At 40.6% G+C, this 21,709-nt stretch overlaps 1 protein-coding gene across 5 annotated transcripts in view; it reads right to left on the bottom strand.

Annotated features, from left to right (window-relative positions):
• The window catches only part of LOC112261864 (uncharacterized protein KIAA1522 homolog), a 48,336-nt gene extending 27,383 nt beyond the window's left edge, over positions 1-20,953 (bottom strand). For 2 of the 5 annotated variants that reach the window (XM_024437497.2, XM_024437496.2), the window contains exons 1-2: positions 20,627-20,952; positions 4,385-4,643 (exon numbers count right to left, since the gene is read on the bottom strand). In XM_024437497.2, coding sequence (XP_024293265.2) covers positions 4,385-4,619 — 235 coding nt within the window. In that variant the 5' untranslated portion in view covers positions 4,620-4,643; positions 20,627-20,952. Of the gene's footprint in view, positions 1-4,384; positions 4,644-19,761; positions 19,873-20,626 lie in introns of those variants that run through there. The other 3 variants (XM_042330059.1, XM_024437494.2, XM_024437495.2) reach the window with 3 other exon arrangements.
• Positions 20,954-21,709: the final 756 nt, after the last annotated feature.

The following is a 21,709-nucleotide window of genomic DNA, read 5'->3' as shown; positions in this document are numbered from 1 at the left end:
TATTAGCATTGTTTGGATACACCAACACACACAATCCCCAGCCAGACACTGATCTCTGATAGAAACCTATTTCATCTCATTCATAGTAGGGTGAGGAGGGAGGGATCTATGTGAAGGGAGGTTGGGTCATAAGAAACAGAACCCCTTGTTCCTATTTACTGTAACTGTTCTGGCTGGGGCTTTAATTAACTGGGTGCATACCAACAGCAGCCCTCTGCCCAGGCCAGGCTGAGGTGGGGTGGGTGATGGGCCCCATCCTCTCTGGTATCACTGTGAATCACCATCAGAATGAGCTGGCATTCATTTTAATATGGTTAACCTGCAGGAATTTATTGTGAGCTTTTCCAAGAGCATTTCAGTATCTGATGCCTGGTACTATGCCTCTGGATGTTTTCTCATAGAATCGTCAGTTGCTTTCTTATTTGAGCCAGTCATGCTGTTGGTAAAAGCAAACTGCCTTTTGGAGTGACTTGCCAGCGCAAACACAGAACACACCACGTGTTCATGGCTGAGGGCTCAATGCCTTGGCTTGCAAAATAACATCTGGAATATAATGAATACAGAATAATGAATACTTCCTAGTTTATGATGATATATATAACCTGAAGGGAAGCTTTGTGGCCTCCCTCTCATTACGGCTGCATCAGTGGGTAATCCACTCACACAACAGCAATACCCAACCATACTGAATCAATTAAGTGTTTCAAAAGGTGAGTAAAATGTATCAAATTCACTTCTAATTCTCCTTCACCAGACAGGTAAACATTATATCACATTTCCAGGTGTTACAGTTGTACACCATTGGAGAGCAGTCCATTCAGTTAGTAGCCCCACCTACTGGTAACCCAAATGGGAACACTATGCGCACTCTGAACTGGATTCAAAGAGATCTGAGGGAAAACTGAGGAAAATCTTCCAGGGGAGGCCTGTGCCCTGCTATGCACAATGTGGGAGGTAGCCCGTGCTGACCTTGGCAGGGGAGAAATACCTTATCTCCCCCGCTCACAGTTTACATTCTCTCACAGAACTCTTAGCAGATATAATGGTAATATTGTCAAAACTCTGCTTTTAACAACCAGCAGAATTGGTTAAAAAAAATAAGGTTATGTATGTCAACATATAAGGCAATAATTAAGAGAAGGCAAAGTGATCATGTCTGGCGAAAATTATATCAAACGTTTTACCATTGCAACATTTGATGTACAGTCACATTCACTGTGGTTGTCTGAACCGTGTTATAGAGTTCACACCTGCCGATGCCTCATTGCGATTGGTTATTCCACATCATTTGCAACGTTAATGAGCATCACCACTATCTTTCCTTTGTGGTACCTCAAACTGTCTTGATTACAAGCTCAGATAAACTTTTATGAGTTGATTTTACTCCTGGCTCAGAGTTTGTCTGGGCAGTGTCTTAACATCCTAATATAACCTACTCTGAGCTGGGAGTTTTTTTGTCTTAAAACAGGTTTTAACAGAATTCCTATGACCTTTTTTGAGATGCTTTATGGATACGGGCCAAGGTCTATGGAGCAGTGTTGAGTGATTAACCAAAATGTCGGGGGGGCTTTCGGTTAATTAAACAACTAATTAACTGAAGTCGGGTCAATTACTTGAAAACCATTTCGTTTTTTGTGAGCTTAACGCGACGTTTCTCTAGAGAGAAATCAAATGATTCACAATACATTTTTTGTCAAGTACTATGTGGGACGCTGGGCTGATTGGAAGTTGTAGTTGTAGGCCAGGGTGGGTACACACAGACCATTTGAGTTATTTTCGCCCCTAAAATATATGAGACCTCATGAGAGAGGAAATTTACACAACGACGAGAGGGATAGAGACAGCTCATGAGGTAGCTCTACCCAATTGATAGTTGTGGTAGTTGGCAATAAGCAGTCTTGAAAGTATGCCTCATCTACTTTGAAGAACTAGTAAAATAATTGTCAGCCAGCTAGCTACTAGCTTAGCTATATAGGATGACTTGTTCAATGGGGAGCACAGAAATAACATTACAGCCAGTCTGGCTGGCTGCTACTGCATGAGCAGGAGATGATGACTAAGGAATGGACAAATAATAAAGACATCTAATAAAAACTAAGTAATAAGTAATAATAAAAATAAGTAATATACAAAATTGAAATATTTTCTTAAAGTAAACTAAGAAATGTGAATCAATTATGGTTGATATGTGATAAGCACAGTGGTAGAAAAAGTACTCAATTGTCATACTTGAGTTAAAGTGAAGATACCTTAATTGAAAGTTACACAAGTAAAAGTCACCTAGTAAAATACTACTTGAGTAAAAGTCTAAAAGTATTTGGTTCTAAATATACTTAAGTATCAAAAGTAAATGTAATTGCTAAGATATACTTAAGTATCAAAAGTAAAAGTAGAAGTATAAATCATTTAAAATTCCTTCTATTAAGCAAAGCAGACGGCACCATTTTCTTGTTTTTAAAATGTATGGATGGTCAGGGGCGCACTCCCACACTCAGACATGATTTACAAAAGATGCATTTGTGTTTAGTGAGTCTGCCAGATCAGAGAGAAGGAATGACAATGTGCTGTATTGATAAGTGTGTGAAATGGTAAATTGTCCTGTCCTGCTAAGCATTCAAAATGTAACGAGTACTTTTGGGTGTCAGGTAAAATGTATGGAGTAAAAAGTACATTATTTTCTTTAAGAATGTAGTGAAGTAAAAGTAAAAGTTGTCAAATATAAATAGTAGATTATAGATACCCCCAAAAATTACTTAAGTAAAATGACTTTAATGTACTACTTAAGTACTTTACGCCACTGGATAAGCAGTAATGTATATTCACTACCATCATGGGGCTCTTATTAATTGTTTCATTCTGTGTTACACTATTCAACACACTGTCAGTGTCAGGAAAAAGACTGATGATGGCTGAGGAAAGCTCTAAAATAATTTAAGTCATTTTTTCATAATGGATTTCATAAAAATAAAAAAACACGATTATGTTTTTCATGATCTAACCAAAGCGACCTCAAAAAGCACTAATCCCTAGGCACTATTTTGGAGCAATTAGCCAAGACTACACTAGAACCGACAGATAAACAAACATAAAACAGCTCTTACTAAACCGAGCAGTGCTATTGTGCTCTTGCAAGAGCGGAAATAAATGACAATTAACAAATGGGCTCCCAAAGAAAACAAAAGTGTTGGCCTGTGTGTGTTTGTGCTTCTGTGTTGTGCTGCTTGCATCATTTAGATTGTTGGTGTGATTTTCCAAACATTACATTTAGCAGGAATGAAAGTCAAGCTGGTACTTACAGCGACTCTTAATCATTGAAAACATCTTAACCAAAAACGTGGCAATACCACGTGATACAGTACACTGACTAAACAAGGAATTACTGATATTGTTCAACATTCTCTCATATATAGTACATATAGCTATGTAAATTTCAATCTCATCACGGTGCCTCTGATTGAAGAGCATTCTATGTGAATAAGCTATTAATTTCTCTATGTCTAAATGTGTGTATATTTCTTTGTCTTAACTTGTGTAAATTTCTCTATGTCTAAATGTACATTTCTGTATGTCTTAACATATGTATATTTCTGTATGACCAAACGTAAGTAAGTGAGCCATATTTCATCCCTTCTATGAGTCTACGTCAATGTTTGACAGTTTGGAATCTGGACCTGTCTGCAACCTGAACACTGCTGGAGATTGGTTGGGTATCACAGAACAGGACTGACAAGAGTTCTTCACGGCAAACAATGTCTGGGGAGGTCAAAGGGTAGCTGGCGAGTCAGAAATTGTCCTCCAGAGAGCAAACATGCTTTGGTGTGCAAGACCAATATATTGAACTGTTTCTGAACACCCAACACCACAATCCAGAGACTAGACTATAGCTACCTAGCCCCACTTGAAATTATATCAATAAACAAACAACCTGGTTCACAAACAGCAAGCTACAGTCTGTGCCATAATCTCTGAGCCACATACAGTCTAGAAAGAGAGATATCAGTAAACATATTTTGATTGCTAAACAATGTTAAAACATAGTCAATCACATAGTGGAGAGTGAGGATCCACATAGGTGGGTTAATGTTTTTCATCATGAATATTGTTCTGGAGGCAGCTCTGCAGTGGTTACTAGCTGGCACAGCCACAACGTCATAAAAGCCATTTTAAACCTAACCCTAACCACATTGCCAACCCTAATGCCTAACCCTAAATTAAGACCAAAAATCACATTTTTGCTTTCATACATTTTTACAATATAGCCAACTTTGTACTTTGCAGCTGGCCCATCTAGAGGAAATCGCTCAGTTCTTCCTCAAGAACAAGACTCATCCCAATAAACGGCAACCTGCTCCACATAGTGGATAACCTGTTAGGTTATTCTTACCATGGCTGTGGCCCTGTGGGGAGATCTTGCCAGTCTTTGGACCAACTGAATGAAAGTCCTGGATCTGTCCATTAGCATTGACCTCCTTCTTCTTCTTTCCCTTGAACCAGCTGAAGGCCCGACCCAGGGAGCCCCCACGCTTCTTCCTACGGCCCCCTTTGGTTTGCCTCTCATGGGCAAACACCTCCGCAACGTCCTGGGGGATCAGGTCTCCCACAGACTCACGGCCAGACATCCCACCTCACACTGGACCTACTCCCTAAGAGAGAGAGAAGGAGAAAAGAGAGGGAGTCAATTATAGAAACATATTTATGTAACCAAATCCTAGCTATTCCACTAATTTAAGGAAAACATTTGCATAAATACTTTTCCATTGTCCATTCCAATTGCTACATCAATAGTACACAAGCATTGCACCATTGGTTTAATTCGACTTCAACTCTTTTGATCATGCCCCTCTCTGTGTTAGGGTGTGGGGGAGCAGAGCCCAGACCACACAACCAGCCAACTCAGACCCATCTTGCCTGCTTCTCAACCAAACTTCACTGCCTCTGCAAAGAATTGGCACTGCTCCCTTCATTCCTGAACATGTAGTCATAATGCACAGTGCCCCACCCGAAGCCACACACACACAGACACACACACATATCCAGAAACACAGACACACATTACCAGAGAACTAACCGCATCGATCTCCAACACAAGCTCACTTTCTTTCCCGCTGTCTCTTATTGTCTTTATTTGGCTCCATCTCAACACCCTGACACAATGAGCTCATCACCCTCCCTCTCTTCCATCCCTCTTCCGCCCTGCCAAACTTATTTCCTCTAAGGCAGGTATCTCAATAGAGCAAGATATGACTCCATCTAAGTTACAGTACATGCAAAGCATATCAGCCAAGAGTCAGTTCTTCAGGGATAATCTGTGTGTTTGAGGCATGCAACCAACACATAAAAATCCCCAAATCACTGAGTCTTGGCAAGATGCCCCTCTACTGCCATCCATCCCTAATGCCAAAATGTCCAGGAGGAGCCTTTGGCCTCTGCAATCCCTCTCTAAGATGGGTCTCAAAATTATCATAAATGGGCTCTTCTCTAACAGAGCTCCATTATCAAAATATCCTTTTAAAGTATTGAAAGATTTAGGATGAGATGTAGTGTACTGTAACTAAGGCCCTGGTTTGGCTCTAAAACACTAGCTAAATGATTGCAGCAGATGCAGGCTGCCAGACACCCCTCACACTGGTCATAAATTAACCGTTAATCACTCCAATCTCCTAGAGGAATGTCAGCACTCAACCACTGGAATCTCTGAATGCTCTTAAATGGAGGAATATGGGGAACATCATCCCCACCCACCCAGACAGACAGTGACCATCACTGAACTAACACCACAGTACTGCTTGGCTCTGCTATCCCAAGCAGAGTATTTCACAAGGAATGTTAAGAGAGACAAGCTCATATCACATGAATGTATTAATAGGAAATTGTGTACTTTCCCATGGATGTTCAGTGAAATAATCAAAAGGATGGCTGGAGAAGAGCTCAGGAGTGTAAATTTGTCTAATTTGATTGATCCATGTTTGGTTCAGTCTGTTCTGTATTTTATCTAACGGGTGGCATCCATAAGTCTAAATATTCCTGTTACATTGCACAACCTTCAATGTTATGTCATAATTACGTAAAATTCTGGCAAATTAGGCAGCCCAAACTGTTGCATACACTGGGGCAAAAAAGTATTTAGTCTGCCACCAATTGTGCAAGTTTTCCCACTTAAAAAGATGAGAGGCCTGTAATTTTTATCATAGGTACACTTCAACTATGACAGACAAAATGAGGAGAAAAAATTTCAGAAAATGACATTGTAGGATTTTTTATGAATTTATTTGCAAATTACATTTTAAATATACTGAACAAAAATATAAACGCAACATGTAAAGTGTTGGTCCCATGTTTCATGAGCTGAAATAAAACAGAAATTTCCCATATGCACAAAAAGCTTATTTCTCTCAAGTTTCGGACACAACTTTGTTTACATCCCTGTTAGTGAGCATTTCTCCTTTGCCAAGGTAATCCATCCACCTGATTGGTGTGGCATATCAAGAAGTTGTTTTATCAGCATGATCTTTACACAGGTGCACCTTCCACAGGTGCTGGGGACAATAAATGGCCACTCTAAAATGTGCAGTTTAGTCACACAACGCAATGCCACAGATGTCTCAAGTTGAGGGAGCGTGCATTTGGCATGCTAACTGCAGGAATGTCCACCTGAGCAGTTGCCAGAGAACTGAATGTACATTTCTCTACAATAAGCTGCCTCCAATGCAATTTTAGAGAACTTGGCAGTAAATCCAACTGCCCTCGCAACTGCAAACCACATGTATGGCGTTGTGTGGGCGAGCGATTTCCTGATGTCAACATTGTGAACATTGCCCCATGGTGGCGGTATGGGCAGGCATAAGCTACGGGCAACGAACACAATTGCATTTTATCGATGGCAATTTGATTGCACAGAGATAGCGTGACACGATCCTGAGGCCCATTGTCGTGCCATTCATCCGCCACGATCACCTCATCTTTCAGCATGATAATGTACAGCCAGATGTCGCAAGGATCTGTGCCAGTTCCCGCCAATATCCAGCAACTTCACACAGCCATTAAAGATCAGTGGGACAACAGTCCACAGGCCACAATCAACAGCCTAATAAACTCTATGCAAAAGAGATGTGTCGCACTGCATGAGGCAAATGGTGGTCACACCAGATACCGACTGGTTTTCTGATCCACGCCCCTGCTTAAAAATGTAAAATAAACAGTATCTGTGACAAACAGCAGCATATCTGTATTCCCAGTCATGTGAAATCCATAGATTAGGGCCTAATGAATCAATTTAAATTGACTGATTTCCTTATTCGCTGTAACTCAGTAAAGTACGTGAAATTGTTGCATGTTGCGTTTATTGTTGCATGTTGCGTCTACTGGCACAAACAGCCAGTCACATGTGTTTGTTTACAAAGAAGCACAATGAGCAAAACGGAAGCTTCGTGAGATGAGTCACTCCTGCAGTGCAACTTAAATGAGGTGATCAAGTTACACTTGTATGACATTCACTACTGTTTGCCAGCTATATCTCTTATAACTATTAAATTCACTAAGATTGGGTTTTGCTAACTTGTTAGCGTTGGTAAGAGCAGCAGAGATAATCCCCTCCTGGATTAAGATCCCTGCTTTGCCGTCTATAGTGAACAAAATTATAAAACGCAACATGCATCGATTTCAAAGATTTTACTGAGTTACAGTTCATATATGGAAATCAGTCAATTTAAATAAATTCATTAGGCCATAATCTATGGATTTCACATGACTGGACATGGGTGCAGCCATGGGTGCACCCACTGGGGAGCCAGGCCCAGCCAATCAGAATGATTTTTTCCCCACAAAAGAGATTTTTTACAGACAGAAATACTCCGCCGCAAAAAATACTGCCCCTTTTGTACACTGTTGGTAATACCTTATATTACGGGACGGCACAGGCATGGTATGAATATATGGAAATCTGGATACCACCCAACCCTAATTTGCACACATTACACAAGATTAAGTTAGGTCCAACAATGGACCATGCATTTCAAAATGAGAAGGTGCTACAAATCAGAGCAACAATCACAACATTCATGACAACATTGTATATAATTCCAGTGCATCTAGCACAATGCTGTAGCTGTGATTGATTTGCTCGTATTTGATGCATGGCCTTCCATAGATAAATAAATATTTGCCTAAGCATACAACAGAGCACTTTGGTAACTTCCCAACTAAATTGTTCAGAATATGCCTAAGAGACCCTCTTTCTCACACACACACAAATTAAGGATCAGGAAAATAAAATTCTCACAAAGTTTCCCCTACCAAAATTACACAGTTGCTTCATTGGCACGGAAATTGTAGGACTCCTAACCACACATCTCAATGGTGGCTGGGTGTTGAAACAGAAACAATACACACATAATAATACCAACAAAAAGAGGTTTAAGGACAAAAGTTCCTTGAGAATTCCTTGAAGGTATAAACATTGGGACTATTTATTTAACTGCAGCCACACACCATTGGCTTCCGCTGTGGTTTTCCAGCCCAATGCTACTGAAGCAGGCCTGTGCTCTGACATGCCGTTTACATTTCCCTCACAATAGATGTGGTGCTTTTACGTCAACCAAGAGAATCATCTCCTGAACAGTACTAAACAGCAGCAAAATAACTAAATGTACATAGATACATACAGTGCCTTGCAAAAGTATTCACCCCCCTTGGCGTTTTTCCTATTTTGTTGCATTACAACCTGTAATTTAAATTGCTTTTTATTTGGATTTCATGTAATGGACATACACAAAAATAGTCCATATTAGTGAAGTGAAAAAAAATAACTTGTTTTAAAAAATTCTAAAAAATAAAAAACTGAAAAGTGGTGCATGCATATGTATTCACCCCCTTTGCTATGAAGCCCCTAAATAAGATCTGGTACAACCAATTACCTTCAGAAGTCACATAATTAGTTAAATAAAGTCCACCTGTGTGCAATCTAAGAGTCACATGATCTCCGTATATATACCTGTTCTGAAAGGCCCCAGAGTCTGCAACATCCCCAAGTAAGGGGCACCACCAAGCAAGCGGCACTATGAAGACCAAGGAGCTCTCCAAACAGGTCAGGGACAAAGTTGTGGAGAAGTACAGATCAGGGTTGGGTTAAAAAAATATATCAGAAACTTTAAACATCCCACGGAGCACCATTAAATCCATTATTAAAAAATGGAAAGAATATTTCACCACAACAAACCTGCCAAGAAAGGGCCGCCCACCAAAACTCACAGACCAGGGAAGGAGGGCATTAATCAGAGAGGCAACAAAGAGACCAAAGATAACCCTGAAGAGGCTGCAAAGCTCCAGAGCGCAGATTGGAGTATCTTGTCCATAGGACCACTTTAAGACGTACACTCCACAGAGCTGGGCTTTACGGAAGAGTGTCCAGAAAAAAATAATCAAACATGATTGGCATTCGCCAAAAGGCAAGTAGGAGACTCCCCAAACATATGGAAGAAGGTACTCTGGTAAGATGAGACTAAAATGTAGCTTTTTGGCCATCAAGGAAAATTCTATGTCTGGTGCAAACCCAACACCTCGCGTCACCCCAAGAACACCATCCCCAAAGTGATGCATGATGGTGGCAGCATCATGCTGTGGGGGTGTTTTTCCATAGGCAGGTACTGGGAAACTGGTCAGAATTGAGGGAATGATGGATGGCGCTAAATACAGGGAAATTCTTGAGGGAAACCTGTTTCAGTCTTCCAGAGATTTGAGACTGGGACGGAGGTTCACCTTCCAGCAGGACAATGGCCCTAAGCATACTGCTAAAGCAACACTCGACTGGTTTAAGGGGAAACATTTAAATGTCTTGGAATGGCCTAGTCAAAGCCCAGACCTCAATCCAATTGAGTATATGTGGTATGACTTAAAGATTGCTGTACAGAAGCAGAACCCATCCAACTTGAAGGAGCTGGAGCAGTTTTGCCTTGAAGAATGGGATAAAACCCCAGTGGCTAGATGTGCCAAGCTTATAGAGACATACCCCAAGAGACTTGCAGCTGTAATTGCTGCAAAAGTTGGCTCTACAAAGTATTGACCTTGGGGGGGTGAATAGTTATATACGCTCAAGTTTTCAGTTTGTCTTATTTCTTGTTTGTTTAACAACACCAAAATATTTTGCATCTTCAAAATGGTAGGCATGTTGTGTAAATCAAATGATACAACCCCCCCCAAAAAATATATTTTAATTCCAGGTTGTAAGGTAACAAAATAGGAAACATGCCAAGGGGGTGAAAACTTTCACAAGCCACTATACATACACTACCATTCAAAAGTTTGGGGTCACTTAGAAATGTCCTTATTTTTTAAAGAAAAGCATATTCTGTCCATTAAAATAACATCATATTGATCAGAAATACAGTGTAGATATTGTTAATGTTGTAAATGACCATTGTAGCTGGAAACAGCTGATTCTTTAGACTAGTTGAGTATCTGGAGCATCAGCATTTGTGCGTTCGATTACAGGCTCAAAATGGCCAGAAACAAAGAACTTTCTTCTGAAAGTCGTCAGTCTATTCTTGTTCTGAGAAAGGACGGCTATGCCATGCAAGAAATTGCTAAGAAACTGAAGATCTCAACGCTGTATACTACTCCCATCACAGAACAGAGCAAACTGGCTCTAACCAGGATAGAAAGAGGAGTGGGAAGCCCCAGTGCACAACTGAGCAAGAGGACAAGTACATTAGAGTGTCTAGTTTGAGAAACAGACGCTTCGCAAGTCCGCAACAGGCAGCTTCATTAAATAGTACCCGCAAAACACCAGTCTCAACGTCAACAGTGAAAAGTTGACTCCGGGATGCTGGCCTTCTAGGAAGAGTTGCAAATAAAAAGCCATATCTCAGACTGGCCAATAAAAATAAAAGATTAAAAATAAAAGATTAATATGACACTGGACAGAGGAACTCCGCCTAGAAGGCCAGCATCCCGGAGTCGCCTCTTCACTGTTGACATTAAGACGGGTGTTTTGCGGGTATTATTTAATGAAGCTGCCAGAGCATAAATTCCATGGGATATGTAGGTCTCCAGTTTTATAAGAGTAAGCCTGGGGAGTTAAGGCACTGGCACCTGCTTTGCCTGAAGAAAACATCAGACCCACACAGTTCTTTGTACACTCCCCTATGTATTTATTTGGACAGTGACGCTAAAACTTTGAATTTGATTCTATACTCCAGCATTGGATTTAAGATCAAATGCTTTATGAGGCGGCAGTACAGTGCCTCCTTTTGTATAAGGGTTTTTCATGTCTCTTTTACCGTTTAGAAATTCATGCACTTGATCTAGTCCCTTGTTGTGCCCAATATAAATGAATGGTAAATAATGTACTGTGTCATTTTAGAGTTCATTTTATTTTAAATAAGAATAGAATATGTTTCTGAAAACTTCATTAATGTGGATGCTACCATGATTAAATATTTATTATGATTTAAATCGTGAATATTGAGTGAGAATGATAGAGGCATAAATATCATACACCCTCCCTGCTGTGGCAGACACATCCAGACCATTGTAATGCAACAGCACAATCTGTATATTAATGTCATAGTATTGTGCAAGTGAAGATTGGAATAAGTTTACACTACAGGAGTTGTTGCAAAAGTGACTCAGGGTGAGGAAGCAAACCTGGCTGGTACATGCGCCCGTGGGGACAAGTCAAAGACAGGAGGGTGTGGCAGTGAAACAGACACCTTTGTTTAAAGAGAGTGAGTATAGCTTAGTTTAAACAAGAGCACATTCACATTTACCTCCAAGTCTGGACACTGGGATTTAAAGTGGCAGAGCAGTGTTCAAGGTTCTAGTCAACATTTAGTCCACCTTCAGAGATCAGTGTGGGACATAGATCCCCCCTCAAACCCAATGTCTTCTTAGGGTAGTATAATGTGGGCAATTCCATGATAAGGGAATTACACTTTTACTCAGATTTTTTCACTTGAAAATGTATGCCAAACTAAAACCATTGATTTCAAAGTTTAACAAACCAAACTCTATGCACAACGACTACTTTTAATAATTGTTTTACATTTTTTATTTTTTAACTAATTTAGTGGAAGAACTGTGCAGATGCAAACGTTGGTGACAGAATTACGGTAAAATCTCCCTCAGTGTTTTATGCGACCACATTCTCCAAAATTTCTTAAAATATCTGCTCAGAATTCAAATAAAAAAGATGGGTTTTCAGCTATGACATGGCATCTTGAGTTTAAAAATATATATATTTTGGTTATGAGAAGGCACCTACCTTAAGTTTAGTGGATTTACACATGGTAACGGAATTACTGTAATGGAATTACATCATGGGTCCCTGATCTCTACGACACAGAAATGCATAATTATTCTCCTCATGTTTCACAACTTTGGACATCACAGCACAGCACAGCTCAGTAGTTCAGTACAGTAGATATACTGTACTAGTGTATTGGACTACTGTGCTCAACTCACTGTACAGTAATGTATTCTACTCGATGTACTGTACTTGTGCTATGCAAACTTGTGAAACATGTCTATGATAGGTCCAGTCCGGTCTGTCTGTGGACGTTAACATCAAGGCCAGGGTGAACTGACCAAATTTTTACACATTTTCAACATCAATGGAGGTCTGGTGTTAGTTGGTGCTCAGTGGGTGAGGATGTTGATTATAGTAAATGGAAAGAGGGGGCTCATGGGTAGGTGTCAGTAAGAGCTGGGAGAGGTGATATTAACTGGAGAGAGAGAGGGAGGAGTTGTCAAGACTTAGGCTGTTTTAACACTCTTGGTTTGACCACCAGACAACAGAAAGACAAAGAAAATAGTTGTGAGCTGAACATAACAGTATGCCATGGAAGGGAGGACAGGAGCAAGTGACCCAACTGTGTTTGTGACCATTGTAGCTAACTCAGTTGCAGTAATTCCGTTACACTTTTGGGGTAAATCTGTTACCAATTTGGTAACGGATTCACACGTTTTTTTACTTCTGTGAACTTGTCAAAGCACTAAGTTATGCCATATTCCTTAGATGGAAATGTTTGAAAAATGTATCTATGCCTTCATTTCCTAAAAATATAGACTCAGCTTTAATTTGACACCCAATATGATATGCTGCTATGAGCTTCACATGTTGGTGCTCGTGGGCCACTTTTGATGGAACTGCCCATGTACAGTTTTGAATAGAGTGAACATTATGTGAAATAATGGCGCGTGCTGCTGTAATAACTGATTAAGTGTCAACATGTTACTCATGTGAAAGGTGGCTTTACGGTACTGATTGATCAGAGGTCAACCGATTAATCGGAATGGCCGACTAATTAGGGTCGATTTCAAGTTTTCATAACAATCGGAAATCGGTATTTCTGGGCACTGATTTTGCCGATTAAAAAAAAAAAACTTTATTTAACTAGGCAAGTCAGTTAAGAACACATTCTTATTTTCAATGACGGCCTAGGAATGGTGGGTTAACTGCCTCGTTCAGGGGCAGAACGACAGATTTTCACCTTGTCTGCTCGGGGGATGCAATCTTGCAACCTTACAGTTAACTAGTCCAACGCTCTAACCACCTGATTACATTGCACTCCACAAGGAGACTGCCTGTTACGCGAATGCAGTAGAAGCCAAGGTAAGTTGCTAGCTAGCATTAAACTTATCTTATAAAAAACGAATCAATCAATCAATCACTAGTTAACTACACATGGTTGATGATATTACTAGTTTATCTAGTGTGTCCCGCATTGCATATAATCGATGCAACGCTGGGGGATGATTTAACAAAAGCGTATTTGCGAAAAAAGCACAATCGTTGGCTGACTGTACCTAACCATAAACACCAATGCCTTTCTTAAAATCAATACACAGAAGTATATATTTTTAAACCTGCTTATTTAGCTAAATGAAATCCAGGTGAGCAGGCAATATTAACCAGGTGAAATTGTGTCTTCTCTTGCGTTCATTGCACGCAGAGTCAGGGTATATGCAACAGTTTGGGCAGCCTGGCTCATTGCGAACTAATTTGCCAGAATTTTACATAATTATGACATAACATTGAAGGTTGTGCAATGTAACAAGAATATTTAGGCTTAGGGATGCCACCCGTTAGATAAAATACCGAACGTTTCCGTATTTCACTAAAATAATAAACGTTATGTTTTCGAAATGACAGTTTCCGGATTCGACCATATTAATGACCAAAGGCTTGTATTTCTGTGTGTTATGTTATAATTAAGTCTATCATTTGATAGAGCAGTCTGACTGAGCGATGGTAGGCAGCAGCAGGCTCGTAAGCATTCATTCAAACAGCACTTTCGTGCGTTTTGCCAGCAGCTCTTCACAAGCACAGCGCTGTTTATGACTTCAAGCCTATCAGCCTAATGGCTGGTGTAACCGATGTGAAACGGCTAGCTAGTTAGCGGGGTGCGCGCTAATAGCGTTTCAAACGTCACTCGCTCTGAGACTTGGAGTAGTTATTCCCCTTGCTCTGCACGGGCCACAGCTTTTGTGGAGCGATGGGTAACGCTGCTTCGAGTGTGGCTGTTGTCGATGTGTTCCTGATTCGAGCCCAGGTAGGGGCGAGGAGAGGGACGGAAGCTATACTGTTACACTGGCAATACTATAGTGCCTATAAGAATATCCAATAGTCAAAGGTATATGAAATACAAATGGTATATAGAGAGAAATAGTCCTATAAATACTATATTAACTACAACCTAAAACCTCTTACCTTGGAATATTGAAGTCTCATGTTAAAAGGAACCACCAACTTTCATATGTTCTCATGTTCTGAGCAAGAAACTTAATCGTTTGCTTTTTTACATGGCACATATTGCACTTTTACTTCTCCAACACTTTGTTTTTGCATTATTTAAACCAAATTGAAAGTTTCATTATTTATTTGAGGCTAAATTGATTTTAATTTATGTATTATATTAAGTTAAAATAAGTGTTCATTCAGTATTGTTGTAATTGTCATTATTATAAATAAATACTTTTCTTTTTCTTTTTTTTTTTAAATCGTCCGATTAACCGGTATCGGCTTTTTTTAGTCCTCCAATAATCGGTATCGGCGTTGAAAAATCATAATCGGTCAACCTCTAGTACTGATATTTCATAAATCAGGGTATGCCTCTATTCTGTGGGCATTATCAAATAAAGAAGAGCAGAACCACTCAAGTGAAGGGCATTCTACAGTGAGGCAGGTGATTAGAACACATGCACGTTTTGAACCAGAGGCGCGGTGTACAGTTGAAGTCGGAAGTTTACATACACCTTAGCCAAATACATTTAAACTCAGTTTTTCACAATTCCTGACATTTAAAAATTCCCTGTCTTAGGTCAGCTAGGATCACCACTTTATTTTAAGAATGTGAAATGTCCGAATAATAGTTGAGAGAATGATTTATTTCAGCTTTAATCTCTTTCATCACATTCCCAATGGGTCAGAAGTTGACATACACTCAATTAGTATTTGGTAGCATTGCCGTTAAATTGTTTAACTTGGGTTAAACGTTTCAGTTAGCCTTCCACAAGATTCCCACAATAAGTTGGGCCCATTCCTCCTGACAGAGCTGGTGTAACGGAGTCAGGTTTGTAGGCCTCCTTGCTTGCACATGCTTTTTCAGTTCTGCCCACAAATTTTCTATAGGATTGAGGTCAGGGCTTTGTGATGGCCACTCTAATACCTTGACTTTGTTGTCCTTAAGCCATTTTGCCACAACTTGGGTCATTGTCCATTTGGAAGACCCATTTGCGACTAAGCTTTAACTTCCTGACTGATGTCTTGAGATGTTGCTTCAATATATTCACATCATTTTCCATCCTCATGAAGCCATCTATTTTGTGAAGTGCACCAGTCCCTCCTGCAGCAAAGCACCCCCACAACATGATGCTGCCACCCCATTGCTCCATGGTTTCATCTGACCAAAGGACATTTCTCCAAAAAGTACCATGTTTGTCCCCATGTGCAGTTGGAAACCGCTTTTTTTATGGCGGTTTTGGAGCAGTGGATTGCTCCTTACTGAGCGGCCTTTCAGGTTAAGTCGATATAGAACTCGTTTTACTGTGGATATAGATATTTTGTACCGGTTTCCTCCAGCATCTTCACAAGGTCCTTTGCTGTTGTTCTGGGATTGATTTGCACTTTTCGCACCAAAGTATGTTCATCTCTAGAAGACAGAACGCGTCTCCTTACTGAGCGTTATGATGGCTGCATGGTCCCATGGTGTTTATTCTTGCGACTATGATGTCAAGCAAAGAGGCACTGAGTTTGAAGGTAGGCCTTGAAATACATCCACATGTACACCTCCAATTGACTCATTATGTTAATTAGCCTATCAGAAGCTTCTAAAGCCATGACATCATTTTCTGGAATTTTCCAAGCAGGTTAAAAGGCACAGTCAGCTTTGTGTATGTAAACTCCTGACCCACTGGAATTGTAATACAGTGAATAAGTGAAATAATCTGTCTGTAAACAATTGTTGGAAAAATGACTTGTGTCATGCACAAAATAGATGTCCTAACCGACTTGCCAAAACTATTGTTCTGTTAACAAGAAATTTGTGGAGTGTTTGGAAAAACTAGTTTTAATGACTCCAGCCTAAGTGTATGTAAACTTCCGACTTCAACTGTATGTACATGATGTATGTGAGTCACCACTAGGGGAAAACTGGAACAACCCAATGAAATCCATCTCCTAAAAAGGATTGTCACATTAATAAGCAATGACAGCAGGTAAGACCAAAGGAATGTGCCTATTTTCAATGTGATGATTTCACTCAAAGTTACAAAAACTTCAGAGCTCAAAACACATAGAGGTACGTTGTACAAGGCAAATGTCAGAACATTGCGTTAACAAATCATATTTTTTTCCCAATGCATTTTTTCAAAAGCATTTTATGCAAATGGCTCTGGACAATTCCTGGTCTTCCCATGGACTTTTGTAAAATTAGTGGAAAAGAAGAAACATTAAAAAACATCCGACAAGACACAAATGGCCTTCTAAAGAGACAGTGAGTTTGAACGCTAGTATTTCAAGAATATATAGATATGCATTTTTCTTGAGGCAAAACCTTACCTAAGATTCTGTTTGCTATAATAAAGGATATGTGGATCAGGATATTGATAGAAATAAATTCAACACAACAATACATGCCAATACTAAACATACATAAAGAGTTGGATAAGACCCAACTGAAATGAGGTCAGTCGACAGTGAATCAGGGTCATTGTTGCTGTAAGGGTGAATATGTGGAGCCGTGGACAGATCTGTTCAAGTTTGAGTGCTGTTGGGCCACTGTAGCCATGCAGCAGCTTGTCTAAGAGTAGAGCCTGCATTCCTGAGAGATTGATAATTACTGAGGAACTCCTCTTTCCAAATATCCTTCACCCCCTCTCTCCCTCTTGTTCTCCCCCCCCCCCCCACCCCCACCCACCTACCTCCCTCCCTCTTTCTGCCTGACAGAGAACTTATACAGTAGCCTAGGAACCAGAGTCATAAAAACATAATGGCAAGGGCCATAAGAGAATACCATTGTAAGATAAAGTTTTAAAACTAATTATGCACAGGCTAAAGTTACCGGTACCCCTCATTACTTTCTCATATTGTTCACATGTTTCAATAGTGAGAGACTCTTGAGTTTCTCAGACTGGGCTGTTGAATCTGCCCGTTTCTAGACCTCATATAAGTGTTGCCGTGGGCCTAAGCCTGGACCTCTGTATCTATGGGGATGAAGACCCTAGTCTGAGAGAACAAAACCAGGGGAGGTGAAGTCTTTTGACAGTAGTGACTTAGTGACTGCTGGGATAAACACAGCTGTGGCTTAAAAAACATCCTCTTCTGCCACTGGCATCTCTGAAGTCTCTGTTCTCTCCAGTCAAAACAAGCCCTCTGTGCCCCAACCACAATAACACACACTCACTCAATCAGTCACAGACTGCCATACACTAAGCACTATGTAGGGTGAGAGGACTGGGAAATCTTATAGTAAGGACTAGATGGTTTAGGGTTAGCAGACATGCAGACAGAGCAGAGCAGACTATTCCAGCAGTGGACAAATGCAAATGTTCTCTATGTAAACTGTTTTGGCATTTTAGAGTGCCTAAATAGGCTACTAAAAGAAGGCCTGTCCCGTTTGGCTACTACTACTGAAACACAGTCCGCCGACCTAGGAATGTTGGCCTGAGAACATGAGACACACGCTCACACACACATTAGCGTGGCTAACGTTTTGACTGATTGGATTTCCCATTAGTGCTGATCAATGGTTCAATGATTACAGATGAGTAAGTAAACCAATCCCACTGATTAAACATAGTGTCTACCACTCTGTCTACACAAAGGAGGCTTCTCACTACACTACAGACCTGAGTCACTGCTGATTTCACCACACTCACAGGACTGCCGCCCATTCCAGACTGAGGCTAGAATGTCTACAGCCCATCATAATACTGAGACGTTATCTGTCCACACTGCTGTGAACTAAGTTCTACTGACTAGCCCTCCTCCCCACTGGTCACTGTGGTCATTTTCCCCTGAGTTCTCCCAAACACTAACCACTGTCTAGACTGAGCTATCCTTCCTCTCTTAAGATCCTCTTGATCTGTCATGCCCTCATCCCTCTATTCCTAGGGCCCTGAGTTTTTCTAGGTCAAGTCCCATGCTGGAAGAAAGGCCAGGGCCCTAGTTGTGCAGAGGAATCTCCCCCTGGATCTGTGGTTACATAAGGCACCTGTTATCTCCATGGGTACAAGCCCTGGCTTGGCAGGCAGCCGAGTGAGAAGGAAGAAACACCAGTGCAGGACACACCCTTCCTAAACAAAAGTATATTGTCTCCACTCCAGTTCAGAAGTCATGGTGAAGTCATCAGGGGCAGAGGTTAGAGAGGGGTGTTCTGAAATGATCAGGACAATTTTGTCAAAATAAACTATAGGCCAATGTTTATTAGCAGACTGCACTGGTAATTACTGGTAATTATCAGGTTTTAGTTGTCCACAATCAAATTAATGAGACAAAACAAGCAACTGACATATCATGTGACAACGTCTAAAACGACTGAAATCTGGCCAATTTGTCTCCAAAAGGACTTTATCCATAGAAAGATGTGAATAAATTGGAGTCCTGTTTCATTTCACAATTGATCTGCAGTCAAAACAACTTTGTTTGCAGCTTTCAGTTCTAAGTCCATGGCCAGGCAATGTACAGTATGTCTACAAACAGAAGAAGTCCCCTCTCGAGAACTGAGTCTGTCAGGTTATCTCCAGTCAGGTTAATAAATAATCTTCACTCAAGATAAAGGAAATAGGAAATACATGTATCAGACTGCCATGAGGCTATTGACTGGGAGAGATAGTGTTATGGTAAGGTAGGTTGGCGCTATGTCAGTGTCCATGAGTCCTGCTCAGATAATTAATAGAAAACTAAATGTCTTTCATTGTAAATATCTCTTTCGTAAAACATGTTTAAGATTATATGTATTTTTACCTGTCTGTTTGACAGTTCCAATGCAATTCAACATTGGGTCTCCAGGCTATCCACCACCCTGACCCTGCATGCCAAGTTGGCTGTACCTGTACTGTACCACTGATTGCCAATCATGTAGCCTATGTCAAATTAGGCCTACCTCACATAGTTCTAAAAGCATGATCTTGATTTGCCTAGAAACCCTATGTTGAATTGCATTGCATTCTACAAAGGGGAGAAATGAGAATTTGAACCAGGAACGTTTCCTCTCACGACCTCTACAAGCCAGAAAGTGTAATAAAATGATATTTAATGTACTTTACCGTTTGGTCCTTTTGGTGGTAGGACTGTGAGACAATATATCCACAGGAAAGTATAATTACATCAACTTTTCGAAGCGCTTGTTGTGCATTCCGATTTCTATCAACTGAAGCATGCCCACAACATAAAAATACATGCAGGATTTGCTGAGCTCGTGCACGTGTTTCCATGGTTCAGCACATGCTTCAGGTGATAGAAATATGACTGCACTACCAGCCCTTTGAAAAGTTTATGTAATTATACTTCCCTGTTGATATAGCCGATTGTGCGACATTCCTGCCATCAAAAGGACTAACCACAAGGCCAAACTGTAAAGTATGTTAAAATAGAATTGTATTCAACATTCTGGCTTGTAGAGGTCGTGAGAGGAAACTTTCCTGATTCAAACGATCATTTCTGCCCGATGTAGAATTCAATGCAATTCAACGTTGGTTGTCCAGGCAAGATATTGATACGTCATTGAGATCTTATATTCCTCATTGTTTAGTAGGAAAGTTCAACTTTAGGATGAAAGTTATGAAATATATGACACTTATCATTATTGCCACGTTCATATGCTGGTCGGAACTAAGAAATGTCCGAATTGCTGATTCGTTGAACGCGGCACGCGTATAACTAGGCTACAACCATTAGAACATTTCAGAGTTTCCTAGTTCCAACAAGTATTTGACCGCGGCATATGTCAGAGCTCATAAAAAAGTTATGACATTATGATGACACGTGAGTTCACGTTCCCCTCATCACACAACTGCCAAATTCAGCATGCTACACTACACATAACACACTGACTATAAAGTATTAGAAACTTGCCATACAGAAAGGGCCTGCAGACGACAGCAAAAAATCATTCATTCGGAATATGTTTACCTTTGGATTAAATACTTTTAAATCCCGAGTTGATAGGTCAAATTCTGCCTCATCTGCTTTACATTTGAAGCGCTTCCACTGCGTTCCTCTCCAAAGTGGTTCACAGTCCGAACTGAAACACCAGGTAAAGCATTTCCGCTAAATGTGCCACAGGAGGAGACTATAGTGGTATTTTCTGCTGACCGAAACACTCCATGAATTGTTTTCCACAAACTGGCTCAATCGGTTTTTCGCACGAACGCTCCAATGGTTTCCCCCAAATTACACAATACATACGTCTTGTGCTGTCCTATCTGTGGCTGCAGTGCGCGCACAGGTGAAAAAATGATAGGGATGATCTATGATGTTGATGTCCGCGCGCTGTGACGGCCACCTGGTGGCGGGCAAAATATCCTTCGTAGCTGAATTTTACAAACGATTAATGTGCACTTCTTCTTCCTTGATATCATGGCGGTCCGCAAACAAACGTTAAGGTGCATGCCGCCACCTACTGTGCTGGAGTGTGCGAGAAATCATGGTCTGTCTAATTATGTACTACTAAAAATATATATATATATATATTTATAAATGTATTATAAATTCGACCTGCCATTTCTGCTTTCCACAATACAAGTCGTGTAGATAACCTTACTAATGAAAGCTATGAAGTTAACTTTATTCACAGTCAAAGTATCCTTTGACATAGCACATTCAGGAGGTCAAGATTTCTGAACAGGTCTCAAAACCATACCAGGGCTAGCAGCAATACCAGTCCTGACATTAGGTCCACTTAGTACAGGAGCAGCCATGGAAGCTCCATCATTATGTAAAGTCCATGGAGAATAAGAGCACCTCCTCCCAGCTGCCCACTGCACTGAGGCTAGGAAACACTGTCACCACCAATAAATCAATTTTTCCATTTGCTTTCCATCTGGCTACCCCTACCCCAGTCAACAGCCCTGCACCCCCCACAGCAACATGCCCAAGCCTCCCCATTTCTCTTTCACCCAAATCCAGATAGCTGATGTTCTGAAAGAGCTGCAAAATCTGGACCCCTACAAATCAGCTGGGCTAGACAATCTGGACCCTCTCTTTCTAAAATTA

The sequence above is a fragment of the Oncorhynchus tshawytscha genome, linkage group LG11 (genome assembly GCF_018296145.1).
Source record: "Oncorhynchus tshawytscha isolate Ot180627B linkage group LG11, Otsh_v2.0, whole genome shotgun sequence".
In the NCBI taxonomy this organism is placed as follows: Eukaryota; Metazoa; Chordata; class Actinopteri; order Salmoniformes; family Salmonidae; genus Oncorhynchus; species Oncorhynchus tshawytscha.
This window is presented reverse-complemented; position numbering and strand designations above follow the sequence as displayed.